The sequence below is a fragment of the Xyrauchen texanus genome, chromosome 49 (genome assembly GCF_025860055.1).
Source record: "Xyrauchen texanus isolate HMW12.3.18 chromosome 49, RBS_HiC_50CHRs, whole genome shotgun sequence".
Lineage (NCBI taxonomy): Eukaryota > Metazoa > Chordata > Actinopteri > Cypriniformes > Catostomidae > Xyrauchen > Xyrauchen texanus.
In genome coordinates this window covers 3423225-3433909 of record NC_068324.1, presented here as the reverse complement: position 1 = coordinate 3433909, position 10685 = coordinate 3423225, and the positions used below count along the sequence as shown (strand labels likewise).

Below are 10685 nucleotides of genomic sequence, written 5' to 3'. Positions count from 1 at the left end.
TCCGCACACGAACACATGGCAAATCACCATGATTGATGGATTTTATGGTTCTCAAGTGATGTAACATGGTTGAATTTGTAAGCCTGACTCTGTTCTCCATATGTGACATTTAGCTCTGTTGTGACGCATTTAATTCAGTTATAATGGATGCTTTCCTGAATGGGGTCGGTGCGAGAGAAGGGCTGTAATTGTCACATTTAACACACAGCTAACATCACAGCTATTCATTGAAAAATAACTAGGTGTCTTCACACGCTGCTCCGTCAAAAGCTTTATACGACAGGCTAGAAAATTACTTTCCCGTCAAAGGCCTGTGGCAAAGTTTCTATGAATACCTGTGCCATGCAATCTTGACATCCTCATATTTAAGACACACTGTATTTATGTGATGTCAATTCTTCTTCCATATAAACTATATATCATTATTTGATCTGTGGAACAAAAAGGGAGATGTTTTGCAGAATATACACGCTGCAATTTTCCATACAATGAAAGTGAATGGGGACGGATACTGAAGATCTCTAAAAAGGATAAAAAAGCATTATAATAGTATCCTAACAGATGTCCACGTGACTTGTGTGCTATATTCTAAATCCTCTAAAGCCATACAATGACTTTGTGTGAGGAACAGACTGAAATTGTATTTGTTATTCACTGAAAATCTTCCCTTCCTCTGCAGCTCTCAAATCCCTCGTGTGTTTGTGGATATTGAAATATTCTCGTGAAAGGAGGGGTACTAGGTTAAATGTCAACAATGTCTAACACTATTGGTTCTCATGTTTCATGAAAACGATCACAAAGAAAGTTTGCAAATGCAGAGGGAGGTGTGAATGAGATTTAAGCGCTAAGGCGGAGGGTAAGATTTTCAGTGAATTACAACTTACAAATCAATTGTATGAATTCAGAAGACTTGGAATGGAGCACACTTGTTGACAATTTTTATAATACTTGTGTTTTTTGTCAAGCAAGTAAGTGTGTGAGTAAGTGTGTGAGTAAGTGTGTGCAAGTAAGTGTGTGTGCAAGTAAGTGTGTGTGCGCGAGTAAGTGTGTGTGCGCGAGTAAGTAAGTGTGTGTGCAAGTAAGTGTGTGTGCGCGAGTAAGTAAGTGTGTGCGCAAGTAAGTGTGTGCAAGTTTGTGCGCGAGTAAGTGTGTGTGCGCGAGTGTGTCAAGCAAGTGTGTGCAAGTAAGTGTGTGTGCGCGAGTAAGTAAGTGTGTGCGCGAGTAAGTGTGTGCGCAAGTAAGTGTGTGCAAGTTTGTGCGCGAGTAAGTGTGTGTGCGCGAGTGTGTCAAGCAAGTGTGTGCAAGTAAATCTGTGTGTATAAGTGTGTGTGTGCAAGTAAGTGTCTTTAACTAAGTGTGTATAAGTGTGTGTGTATAAGTAAGTGTGTGTGTAAATAAGTGTGCAAGTAAATCTGTGTGTATAAGTAAGTCTGTGTGTAAGTGTGTGTGCGAGTAAGTGTGTGTGCGGAGTAAGTGTGTGTGCGAGTAAGTGTGTGTGTGAGTAAGTTTGTGTGCGCAAGTAAGTATGTGCAAGTAAGTGTGTGCGAGTGTGTGTGATTAAGTGTGTGCAAGTAAGTGTGTGTAAGTAAGTGTGTGTGCGCGAGTAAATGTGTGTGCAAGTAAATCTGTGTGTATAAGTAAGTGTGTATAAGTGTGTGTAAATAAGTGTGTGCAAGTAAGTCTGTGTGTAAGTGTGTGTGCGAGTAAGTGTGTATAAGTAAATGTGTGTGTGAATAAGTGTGTATAAGTAAGTAAGTGTGTGTAAGTAAAAGTTTTGTCTGAGACTGGAGTTATGTTCAGAATAAAATACTAGCATACATGGATGTTTCTTCAACTTCAGGCATTTTCATGTCCCAAGAGTTGATTTCCAACTATTTTTGGTACTTTTCAAATGCTTCTTATATCTAGATTTGACCCAGAGTTTCAACATTAATCTATGAAAATCTATTATAAACGTTACAAATTACAGTAACACTTCACAGTAAGGTTCCATTCGTTAACATGAGTTAATGCATTAATGATCATGAACCAACAATAAACAATATATATATTTACGGCATTTATTGATCTTTGTTCATGTTAGTTCATAAAAATACAATTGTTCATTGTAAGTTCATGTTAGTTCATAGTGCATTAACTAATGTTAAGAAATACAACTTTTGATTTGAAAACTTTATTATTATATCTTGATAAAACATTATAAAGCATTAAATAAATGCTTAATAAGTATTGTTCAGTGTTAGTTTATGTGAACATACGTCATCAAGGCAATATATATATATACACACACACGCTAGCAATGTCAAGGTCATTGGTTTGATTCCAGAGAACACACATACTAATAAAACACATAGGTTTGGATAAAAAGCATCTGCAAATACATAAATGAAAATGCAGTTTATATACTGCATACTAGTTGAAGTATGCCATTCTGAACGTACCCTTGTTCAGTTTAAGCTGGGGGGACTTCATGTTTCCTCCCAGTTGCTTAAAGGGGATGTCATTGACACACATACATGGCCTTGGGTCTGACAAAGAGACAGAAAAAGAGAACAAGAAAGGGTGCGAGAGAGACAGAGGAAGCAGAATGGTGTAATTGAGGGTTGTTGGTGTGTTATCAGCGGTCAGCGACAGTCCTGCGATCATCCCTGAACAGATCTCGTCCGGCTGTCACTGGAGAAGTGCCTCGTTTTATTGCTTTGACAATAACAAATCCTGTCTGTCGTGGTTGTGCGTGTGCCAGAGTGCGTGTTGTATGTGCGAGTGTGTAGATGCACAAGCCAGGAGCTATTCTTTGCAGCCATTAAACTCTGCAAGGTAAAAATAGCTGGAGTGTGCCAAAATGGAGGGAAGCCCAGGAGAATATGAAGAAATGGATGGGAAGTGGGGGGTAGAAGAGTATTAACTTCAGTTTAAAGAGGAGAGAGAGAAGGAAAGGAAGTTACACATGGAAATGATAGTACCATGTACAATGTGAAGAGGAGAAGAGGATAGGAAGGACTAGTCACCCCAAAATGAAAACCTTATTCACAAAAATGGCGCCTCGACTTGTTGTGCCAGGTTTGACATCCTTTACTACAAAATTACTCCCCAATTGACTCAAAAGTTGGTAGGTGTTTTGACCAAATGGCAGTACAAATATGAGGAGTGAAGAATGAGATTTGAGAGCTGCATTAGAGGGGAACATTTTCCGGAAATAACTGCATTTTGGTCTTTTCCTCGCACAAAACTGTCTTATGGCTTCAGAAGAAATGATTGTGTTTTTGGGGCTTTTTAGAGCTTGACAGCTGTAATCGCATGGAAGAGAGCTGCATGGGGACTCTTTAAAAAGTCTCGCTATGTGCACCACGAGAAGAAATTTATGTAATACAGCTTTGGAACAACATGGTGGCGAGTAAGTAACGAGACAATTGCTAAACTATTCCTTTAAGATACGAAGAGAGGGAGACAGAGAAAGGAAAACAGGAGAGACGGTGGCTCTCAAAAGCTGTTTAAGACGTGAGAATAGGAGGATATTAATGAGAGGTTTAAGCTCAGAGATGAGAAGGATTTGTAAGAGAGAGAAAATGAAGAATGTAAGAAATACGGGAGAAGAAGAGAGTCGATAGAGGGAGAGCAGTGACCCAGAAAGCAGAAGCTCAGTCCTGACACCTCGACTCTCAAATAGAAACAATTAGTCCAGATCTCTGTAACGGGCTGCAATTAAGGCTGTAGAGAGAGGGGGATGAGAAGAGAGAGAGAAGGATGAAAACACCAATGAAAATGAAAGAGTGAGACAGGTTGCAACAAGAGGATTCAAACAGAATGTCGAGTGAAAAAGACAGCAAATCGATTTGTGATGCCTGACACGTTTGTGTGGAGTGTGTATGTGTGTGTAGTGTTTAAAGGCATATTCACACCAAGAACGACACAACACAGCGATGGGAATTACCAGCCAACTTTCACATCAAAATTATTCACACCAAGCGTGACATAAATCTGCATCAGGCTCCAAGAAAAATGACATGTTGCATACATGAATGCAAGCGAAACACATTTTTGTGCTTTAATGCAAGGTGCAAGCCATCTGACAATAAATGGGGTACAATGTGGCTAAAGTCTCCACGGGGTAAAAGGCTCCTTTGATTTGATTTTCTCCCAAAAACACTAAATGGCATCAAAAACTACCACAGCACTTTCCTAAACACCTGTTTGTCACTATGAACGGCAAAACTGTCCTCGTCCATGAGATCTTTACCTGTAATGTCTGAAGTTTGATTTTGAGGCAATTTAGTCTAATATTTAATATTTTGGCCTTTTGCCCCAGGTGTGGGAGCCTTTTGCCCCAGGTGTGGGAGCCTTTTGCTCCAGGTGTGGGAGCCTTTTGCTCCAGGTGTGGGAGCCTTTTGCTCCAGGAGTGGGAGCCCTTTGCCCCAGGAGTGGGAGCCTTTTGCCCCAGGAGTGGGAGCCTTTTGCCCCAGGTGTGGGAGCCTTTTGCCCCAAGTGTGGGAGCCTTTTGCCCCAGGAGTGGGAGCCTTTTGCCCCAGGAGTGGGAGCCTTTTGCCCCAGGTGTGGGAGCCTTTTGCCCCAGGTGTGGGAGCCTTTTGCCCCAGGAGTGGGAGCCTTTTGCCCCAGGTGGGAGCCTTTGCCCCAGGAGTGGGAGCCTTTTGCCCCAGGAGTGGGAGCCTTTTGCCCCAAGTGTGGGAGCCTTTTGCCCCAGGAGTGGGAGCCTTTTGCCCCAGGAGTGGGAGCCTTTTGCCCCAGGAGTGGGAGCCTTTTGCCCCAGGAGTGGGAGCCTTTTGCCCCAAGTGTGGGAGCCTTTTGCCCCAGGAGTGGGAGCCTTTTGCCCCAGGAGTGGGAGCCTTTTGCCCCAGGAGTGGGAGCCTTTTGCCCCAAGTGTGGGAGCCTTTTGCCCCAGGAGTGGGAGCCTTTTGCTCCAGGAGTGGGAGCCTTTTGCCCCAAGTGTGGGAGCCTTTTGCCCCAGGAGTGGGAGCATTTTGCCCTAGGTGTGGGAGCCTTTGGCCCCAGGTGTGGGAGCCTTTTGCCCCAAGTGTGGGAGCCTTTTGCCCCAGGTGTGGGAGCCTTTTGCCCCAAGTGTGGGAGCCTTTTGCCCCAGGAGTGCAGGAATGCCACCTTAAAAAAAGAAATTATTGAAAGAAACTTTCTGTTGTTATTTCTTTTTACACATATTATATTACTCCATCAATATTCAATAAAAAAAATTAAATAAATCTTGAATCTTGATACACTTTAGGACCCATTTTAATTTAAACAATCTGACAATAAACATTTCACAAAATGCAAAACATCTGACAGTAAAGATTTTTTCTCCTTTTAACGAGCAATACAAACCAATAAAGATTTATCTTGTTTTTGGGGTCTGTAAGTAAAGAGGTTGACTACCACACCCGGAGTCATGAGTTCGACTCCAGGGTGTGCTGAGTGACTCCAGTCAGGTCTCCTAAGCAACCAAATTGGCCCGATTGCTAGGGAGGGTAGAGTCACATGGGGTAACCTCCTCGATGTCGCTATAATGTGGTTCTCGCTCTCTTTGGGTTACGTGGTGCATGGATGCCGCGGAGAATAGCATGAAGCCTCCACACACCCTAGGTCTCCGTGGTTTGAATTACGAAGAACATGTCTTTTCGTCTCCGTGCACATTTTCGCACAATTTCGTGAAAATTTGCTCTGCGTGAACACGCCAACTCGTAAGCACACGTTTGCTATTGAAGTACATCGAAACAAGTGAAAATAAAAGTGTATTCATAAATCATCTATTTTGGGTGAAAAAAACGCATCATCTGCCATATTCGTACAGTGCAGTTGGAGGAATGGGGGTGATATCCTAACGCAACACTCAACGAATTGTATCTGCTGTATACTAACTGTCTCTCCTTCTGTTTGTTTCCTCTTATTCTCTCCTTCCTCTCTGCACTTCGCTGCTCTCCCTTTCTATTTTTTCTGTGTTTTGTGTGTTGTTTTCTTGGTGAAGGGAAGGGAAAATGGTGGTTCTCTCTCTTGCGATTGGATTGGCTGAGCAGGACGATTTTGCACATCTGCCCGACCTACAGGAAGTACCACCCAGTCAAGAAACCCCCCCTGACATGAGGTATCTGTCCGAGTGTGTGCATATACTGTATGTGTGTATGCGTGTGTTTGTGCTTGTGCTTGTGCTTGTGTTTGGCAAGGGTATTAACCATGGGAGTTTAAGCCGTTAGGCATGTTGTAACGTGTGCAAGTATGGAAAGATGCATTACATGTTTGACCAACCCACAGCAAGCACTTGAGTTCCACAGACCCCTCTCTGCACTTTAGCCTGTAAACATGGCATTGTGGGTAATACCCAGCCCAGCATGGATTTGCCACAGGCTCTGGGGTGGTAGAGACAGACATAGCATTGCACAGCTCTCTTTCAAGTCATAATGAGGGAGCTACCTTCTAAGGCAGCGTCTTTACTGAAGTGACTGGTTTGGAACACTCTTTGTAGGCAGCAACTCTGCACAGCATGCACGCCATACATGAGAACCGAAGGAGACACACAATTATCAATTGATTCCAATAGACTATGTGATGTTGAAGCAATCACAAATATTAGTTAAAATGGTCAACTAAAGTAGACAGCTATTTTTCATGGATACGTTGCACTATTGACAATGTGGTACAATTCATCCTTTAATCATGCTGTATATATACTATAGATACAATTATTTTTGTCAACACTTTTCTGTATTGATGCAAAACATTAACACAAAATAGTGTTTACAGTGCAGGAGAGATGCGACATTAACGGTTTGCTAAATAGCATTACTCGCAAGATCCGCAAGTGAAATATGACTCAAATAATTCCAGTAGAGGTTGACATTAGCATGTTGCTAAAGCATTATTTGCGACATCTGCAAGACAAACATAACTCGAATAACTGCAATAGTTTGGCATTAACGTATTGCCAATTAGTGTTATTCGCATGATACGCAAGCGAAAGTGACTCAAATAATTCCAATCGTGTGACATTAACGTGTTGTTTAAATAGCTTAAAATCCACAAGTGAAATGTAACTCAAATAATTCCAATCGTTTGACATTAACGTGTTGCTAATTAGTGTTACTCACAAGATGCGCTAGAGAAACGTGACATTCATTTTAATAGTTTGTTGTTAAACCGTTGCTAAATGGCGTTACTAGCTAGATCTGCAAGAGAAACATGATAATTCCAATAGAATTTGATGTTAGCATGTTGCTAATTAGTGTTACTCACAAGATGCGCAAGAGAAACGTGACATTAATTTGAATAGTTTGTTGTTAAACCGTTGCTTAATGGCGTTACAAGCTAAATCTGCCAGAGAAACATGATAATTCCAATAGAATTTGATGTTAGCATCTTACTAATTAGTGTTACAAGGACAGCCAGAGAATCGTGAGTCAAATAATTCCAATGTTTGACGTTAATAGTTGATAGTTTGCTAATTAGTGTTACTCACAAGATGCGCAAGAGAAACTGACTTATTCATTTGAATAGTTAGTTGTTAAACCATTGCTTAATGGCGTTACTAGCAAAATCTGCAAGAGAAACATGATAATTCCAATAGAATTTGATGTTAGCATGTTGCTAATTAGTGTTACTCACAAGATGCGCAAGGGAAACGTGACATTAATTTGAATAGTTTGTTGTTAAACCGTTGCTTAATGGCGTTACTAGCAAAATCTGCCAGAGAAACATGATAATTCCAATAGAATTTGATGTTAGCATCTTGCTAATTAGTGTTACAAGGACAGCCAGAGAATCGTGAGTCAAATAATTCCAATGTTTGACGTTAATAGTTGATAGTTTGCTAATTAGTGTTACTCACAAGATCTGCAAGAGAAACGTGACATTAATTTGAATAGTTTGTTGTTAAACTGTTGCTTAATGGCGTTACTTGCAAGCTTTGCAATAGAAACATGATAATTCCAATAGAATTTGATGTTAGCATGTTGCTAATTAGTGTTACAAGGACAGCCGGAGAATCGTGAGTCAAATAATTCCAATAGTTTGACGGTAACGTGATGCTAAGTAAGGGATCATGTAGTCAGCCGGTTGTTAACTCAAAATAAACCCAGACAGGGTGACCAGGATCCAGGCGCGAACTCTTATCCTGAAGGGGTTTATTTTGCGATAACAATCGGCTGACTGTACATTATCCCGCCTATTACACGGCTACTAATGAAACAACAACAAAAACAAAAATACATGGACATAGAATATTGATTTGCATAGAAATTATATAATTATGTGAAAAGATATAAATCGCTGAACAGCGGAAATCCCATTCTGGGAGTTCTGTTGGTGTTTATCTTGTTTTTATTTGACTTATTATGAATCTTAATCTTAATTTACTACTTGCAAAATAAATAAATAAATGCACATGATACACTGATTTCAGTTCAAATGATTTTATAAGTTTACTTGTAGAGATTGTACAATGATCCGCAAGCAGGAAAGATGATGTCGTTGGAAGTGTGAACGGGGCTTTAGACTTTGTCCAAAACAAGATATCGTAGAGGGGTGAATCTCTGCCAGGGAAGTGTACCTATAATGCTTTAAAATGCTGTCTAGGTAGGCAGTACACTAGGTGTTGGAACAGAGCTTCATGGAAGATACAAAGCAAGTTAACAGATTGTACATTTGACGTTATGTCACTAATAGGTAATGAGCTCATTAATCATGCTAATGAGACACTCACCTGAGGCCAACAGGGTGTTAAAATGCTATTGGACACTGTGTCGGCCAGGGCTCGGCCAGTGAAATGAAAGAGACTGTGTCTCATTTCACGCTGAGATGACAAAATGTTATGGCACACTATCTGTATTGCACATCCTGTTTGTTCGTTGTTTCTGTGTTTGCCATTTTTATCTCTCTGTGTTTTTTTTTATTTTGTCCCCTGACTGTAACGTCAGATCTTTTTATCCCTTTCTCCGCATGTTTACTCTTTTTGTCTTGTCTTTTATGCATTATCGGATTTTATTTTTACCTTCTTGGTTGTTCACTACATACTCTCACTATGTTTCTCATTAGTTTTATCTTCCCCAATCAGGCTGTTTGGAATGGAATACTAACATACTTCTAAAATAGCTTAAAACAGTATGCTGTCCCTGCTGAAATGAAAAAATGCTAGGTCTGGTTGTATACTACATACACCAATCAGCCACAACATTACGACCACCAACCTAATATTGTGTAGGTCCTCCTCGTGCCACCAAAATAGCGCCAACCCACATCTCAGAATAGCATTCTGAGATTATATTATAACAGAAAATGTTAGTAAGTGATTTTCGTTAACATGCCTATTGGTTACGTCTTGTAAACGGTCTGCACTTATATAGCGCCTTTTAACCTTTTTTTCAAAGCGCTTTACACTGTGACTCATTCACCCATTGACACACACACTCATACACCAATGGTGGCAGAGTTGCCATGCAAGGTGATAACCAGCCATTGGGAGCAACTTGGGGTTCAGTGTCTTGCCCAAGGACACTTCAGCATGTGGAGTCATGTGGGCCGGGATTTGAACCGCCAACCCTGCGATTAATGGCCAACCCGCTCTACCACCTGAGCCACAGCCGCCCACTCTTGTGGCTATACTTTTAAAACAGTGAGTCTTTTAATGTTTACGAATTGGCCTCATTCACTTCCAGTTTAAGTGCCTAACTGGAACCCAGATTTTTGCTTTTTTAAAGAAAATGAGGCACAAGTCGAACTTCATTTCTGTGGTAATCAACATAATGCCACAATTGTTTTCGATGGAGCTTAACTTGTATTGAACTCCAAATGCATTCCTCCATAAATGACACACAGACACTATGGCTACATTCCTCAAGGGAAATGCTCTCTGGCTAACCGGAGATCATAGTAAAATGCTTGTGCGCTGGATAATGGCAGTGAGTCACAGGCTCTCCATTAAACAAACACGCTCTCTATGGCATAAGGTTTACGATCTGCTGCATTTGGTGGCATGCCAGGAAAAGTGTATTGACAGTCGCAGCAACATTACAGGTCAGACTGATCACCATTATTATTATTATTATTATACGTACTGATGCAGGACTTCATTATGACGTGAAGATGTGAATACACATGATGTTTCTGTGCTTCTCGCACCTCCTCTGTTGAAGCAAATTATTGTTGCTTCCAAATATATTGAAAAAGTGCAGTAGACACTATATACATTATAAGTACAATACATATATTACAATAAAATATGTGATATAAAACAGTGTTGTACTAGCAAAAAATAGAGGCACTACTATTTTAACATCCATAACATGGCAGTAGCTCAGCTGCCTAGCATTTTGAGTAATAAACGTTATTTTCCAACAAGTAGCGGTTTAGCGCACGTTAGCATTCTGGGGTATCGCTGGAAAGCATTGTTCAATTTAGCGAATCGTTTCGTTCACTTAAACTAGTTTATTAAAACTTGTCTAACTTCATCTTTTTCCAAAATATGCGGTAATGGAGAACGTTTTCAAAACACTACATTTTTGGTGGATGAAAACGCTGTTCAAGTCTGGATGAGAAGCGTACGCGTATTGAAACGGTGGATTTGGCGTAATCCGTTCTCATTTGAAAACGTTTTCTACCATCATCGCTTTCCAAAGTATGCAATAACGGAGTGTTTTTGAAACGCTTTGTTTTTGGGGGAGGAAAGTGCCCAATTGTGGTTGGGAGTTTAA

At 40.7% G+C, this 10685-nt stretch overlaps 1 protein-coding gene across 4 annotated transcripts in view; it reads left to right on the top strand.

The window, feature by feature from the left end:
• LOC127640624 (synaptotagmin-7-like) overlaps window positions 1–10685 on the top strand; it is a 137423-nt gene that overhangs the window by 91204 nt on the left and 35534 nt on the right. For 3 of the 4 annotated variants that reach the window (XR_007970100.1, XM_052123288.1, XM_052123286.1), the window contains one exon: window positions 5972–6088. The exons of the other annotated variant lie outside the window; for it this stretch is intronic. Coding sequence is in view for 2 of the 3 variants with exons in the window: in XM_052123288.1 (XP_051979248.1) it covers window positions 5972–6088 (117 nt within the window). In the remaining variant the exon portion in view is untranslated. The remainder of the gene's footprint in view (window positions 1–5971; window positions 6089–10685) is intronic. 4 annotated transcript variants of the gene reach the window in all.